Source organism: Oncorhynchus mykiss, chromosome 6 (assembly GCF_057628025.1).
Source record: "Oncorhynchus mykiss isolate SJ-2025 chromosome 6, ASM5762802v1, whole genome shotgun sequence".
Lineage (NCBI taxonomy): Eukaryota > Metazoa > Chordata > Actinopteri > Salmoniformes > Salmonidae > Oncorhynchus > Oncorhynchus mykiss.
Window position 1 is genome coordinate 84,074,373 of NC_143027.1, and position 4,180 is coordinate 84,078,552.

Below are 4,180 nucleotides of genomic sequence, written 5' to 3' on the forward strand. Positions count from 1 at the left end.
GGTCAGATTGCTGATGTTTAAAGTTAGTGAGGGAAATATAAGTCTCCAGCTTCAGCGATTTTTGCAACTATCTCAGTTGTGTTCAAACAATGTGACTGCTACATTGAAGGAGTGAAAACCTCACTGGTGATTGACACTGGAGCAAAATAGTCACTTTTGAGCAAAGCCACTTAAGACTTATTCTTCTCACATGTGCCACTGCAGAGACCAGCAGTATCCCTCTTGCCATAATCTTATTCTGCATAGAAAAAATATGATGCGTCTATGCAGAATAATAATTATTTTTGAGTCTTGTATCATTTAATATCCACAGCTTATTTGTAGGACTCATTCAAAACTGTCCATGAATGGCTGCAAAAATACATAGCCTCATATAATTCATTTTCAGAGACAAAAGTAGTCATATCAGATTTCAAATCTGTGATTACACTGGCAAAATCAAGAAGTGGAAAAATAAAATAAGTGTGGGGAATAGCAGTAGTGTTCTTGCTGACAAGCACACTAATCACCCTGTATGTTATGCCTTTGTTAAGAATGAGAATTGTTCAACTGATCAGACCAAATAAAGTAAATTGATAATAAAATCTCCTGAAGACAAGATTACACAAATCTTCCTCTACACCCTAACCAAATCATTCTTATATTCATTGTTCCCTCTCTAGAATCACATTTACACTTTTGCGTTCACAATCTGTTAGACAAAATTATTTTCTTAGGTCCATAGTTCCATATCAGGTCACCCAACCAAATGTCCCCTGCTAAAACATACTGTAGGTCTGTCTGCAGCCTTTTCGTTGTCACAGCCTTAAAGCCAATCTCCAAACCAGGAGACTAATTTAAGTGTGGATTATATTGACTTTGGTACACGCTGTCAAAAGGCTGCATTCTGCAATAGGCGCGGGAGTAACAGCAACGTCATTTAGTTTACATTGTACATAAAACAGCGCTACTGTGCTGCTCTTTTTACAGTTTTATAAACTCAGCGGAGAACGTTCTCTCTCTCTCCGTTCCCCTCTTATCTTGATCACTTACATAACTAGACCATATGCTTCAATGTGCTGCGGTTCACAGTGCTGTGGCAAGGTACAGTTTAGATCTCCAGGGACCGGTAGAAACGTTTGGAGACGGTGACGGCAAGATACATTTTACAAACTCACTTGTTGTGCAATTAAACTGAACGTCTTCACTTCAGATCCACATGTTAGCAACTCGTACAAACTTATGTAAACCTCACATCTGTACACACACGGCACAAGATACAGTACATTCTTAATAAAGACATCCTCCAACAATTTCAGAGTTGAAAATTGAAATCCCAAGTATAAGTACAGTAAAGTCCACCCCCCCCCCCCCCCCCCCTGAGCATCGGGCTCATAGAAATAAGTGACTTTGCATTGGGCTGATTACTGCACCTTGTCATCAATGACCTCAAATACTGATCTGCACCATTGTGCATTTGCACTATGCACACCTCAACACAACACAGTATGTGCACTGCTGATATTTGCCACGGCAACAACACTCCCTCTGCTTGTACAGTCTCTTCCTCATTCCATTCTCAGTGCATATCGGTTTGAATTCCCTCCTCCACTTGTTTGACCTATACTTGTTTGACTTGTTCAACAACTTTAAAGTACCTTACCTTATTTTGCTAAGCGAAAGGAAAAGTCTGTCAAACTCACTTGAAAGCTAGAAACCTGCTACGCGAGGCTATTGGAAAATAGTGAACACTCAAATGGGAAAACTGTCTGTCTTGTTTTTTATTTCGTTTTTCACCATTGGCAATGCAGGTAGATTTGACTACTTACTTACTATCAAACTCATTTAATGGTTTGTTATGTTATAAAATGTAAAATGTCCATAACTGTATAATATAACTCCTCTCCAGGTTCAGGATCACATTCTCTGTGGGCACTTGCAACATATATAAGTGGAGAGACGCCTTTCCCTGAGTTTACGGTTGTGGTGATGTTGGATGACGTTCAAGTGGCTTACTATGACTCCAACATGAAACACTTCATCTACAAGGGACATAACACCTCAGACAAAATACATGATGACCTAGCTCAGGACGGAGGTTATGTATTTGGAATTATATACCAGAGCATGAAAGAGAGATCCTTTCACCTAAAGCACCACTTGAATCTCACGGAAGGTGTTCAGGTTCAGCAAAGAATGTCTGGATGTGAGATGTTGGACAATGGTGAACCAGCCCTGATCATGTTTAAGGAGACTTTTAATGGCATTTTTGTAGATCATGCGATATATAACAGCATGACACATTTTATATACGATTCTGGGACACTACTTCTAGGATATTATGGGATAAGGCAAGCATATGAAAAAGCACTATTTGAGAACGTTTTACTTCCCATTTGCATCAAATCACTGAAGAGATTCCTGAAGAGAGAGAAGAACGTTGTGATGCGTAAAGTTCCTCCCAGACTCAGGTTGATAAAGAAAGAGGTTTCTGGAGGGTTTCAGGTGAGCTGTCTGGCGTTTGGTTTCTACCCTCGCCACATCAACCTGACCCTGCTGAGAGACGGCCAGCCAGTGGCAGAACAGGATCTGACAGGGGGGGAGGTTCTGCCTGGTGGAGACGGGACCTACCAGCTGAGGAAGAGTCTGGAGGTCAGTACTGAGGAGCTAAAGAAGAGACACAACTACACCTGTACTGCCTTTCACCTCAGTCTGGACAACAAGCTGGATGTCAGTTGGGAGTCTGGGACAGAGAGAGTTCACCTATCCACCCTCTCAGTTCTACTGGTGATGATGCTGATTCTTATTCTATCTATTTTCATTTGTGTCAAAAGGAGGTGGAGGTGCACTGCCTCCCATCTGAAACTTGTCAACATTGATGCAAAAGCGTGAGAGGAAATGAACCTTTCTTCAGATTCTGAGACCTAATAAAATGTTGGGACACTGATGTAGCTTTGTCAGTTCAGCTCAATTCACAATCAAAATATGACTGCCAGTGCACCTATGAGGGCAAGTGTGAATTATTCTGCTATTGTCAGTCAGTCTTCCCTTCCCCTCAACAAAGGACTGTAAAGGATCAGTTTGGGGAGACTGTTGACAAAAACAAATATTGGGGCATTAATTTAATATGGTAGTTAATTCATTATGTCATTTGTCATTTCTAATCATGACTATTCATTAATTTCACAATGCACTCTATATAAGTTCTCTATCAGCTGATATCCAGTATCTTAACCAGAAGGAGAATCATGTGATCATGTGTATGAGGTCTGTTTATTATTGGAAAAACTTTACAGTGTCTCTTTGTGGTATTGTATGTAGTGTATGTTACCCCCAGGCTGTACAATAGTACCTTTATTATAGACAATAAAATATAGCCGAATGTATTACTGCATTGATTCATGTTAACTATGTCATTAATTCATGTTAATTATATACCTTAACTTCTCTCAGGAACTTGTTTATCACTCTGGAAGGAAGAAATCTGACCCTCTATTTCACTCCAGTTTAAGACTGGCATGAGGATTAATCTAAGGTGAATGTTGTATGCATCATAAACAATTAAACTGTTTTATGTTAGGGAGAGGTTACACCTATCCACCCTCTCAGCTCTACTGGTGATGGTGCTGATTGTTATGCTATTTGGCATTTTCCTTTGTGTCAAAAGGAGGTGGAGATGCACTGCCTCGTCACAATTTGCCAACTTTGATGCAAAAGTGTCAGAAGAAATGAACAAGTCTTCAGATTCTCAGACCAATAAAATGACTGCCCACACTATTATTATTATTGTTATTGCAGTATTACAGATGAAGGATCTTAATTTGAGCCAGTTTGCTACAGCAGGAAAACAATGCTGCAGCAACAGCAAATGATACTTATTATGTGGATTACTTTTGAAGGGGTTGATACAGTTTTCGTCAAGGAAGTCTGAAATTTCAAAGTGGAAAATACAACTTTTAGAATACTTTTTAACCTCAATCCTTCACCTGAAACAGGGTGATCAAATGAAGATCCTACATCTGTATTGCTGACACAAAATGTGCAAAAGATTTTGTTATTGTCGGTCGATTTCCCTGCCCCTCAACAAATTACTATAAAGGTTCAGTTTGTGGAGACTGTTGACAACTATAAATATCTGGGCATTCGTCCAAATCTGCATTTATATAAATCAGCAAAAAAATAAACGTCCTCTCACTGTCAA

At 39.5% G+C, this 4,180-nt stretch overlaps 1 protein-coding gene across 1 annotated transcript; it reads left to right on the forward strand.

The window, feature by feature from the left end:
* The first annotated feature begins 1,605 nt into the window (after positions 1–1,605).
* Positions 1,606–4,180, forward strand: LOC149983136 (major histocompatibility complex class I-related protein 1-like). Its single transcript, XM_090239164.1, has 2 exons — positions 1,606–1,790; positions 1,889–4,180. Exons 1-2 carry the CDS (start codon positions 1,736–1,738, stop codon positions 2,869–2,871), a joined length of 1,038 nt encoding a protein of 345 aa, XP_090095290.1. The 5' UTR covers positions 1,606–1,735; the 3' UTR covers positions 2,872–4,180.

What these genes read in the sequence shown, in the direction of transcription:
- LOC149983136 (XM_090239164.1), top strand. Translation starts at nt 1,736, where the DNA reads ATGGGAAAACTGTCTGTCTTGTTTTTTATTTCGTTTTTCACCATTGGC. An exon ending in TTTCACCATTGGCAATGCAG is followed by an intron (nt 1,791 to 1,888) that starts GTAGATTTGACT and finishes ACTCCTCTCCAG; the next exon opens with GTTCAGGATCACATTCTCTG.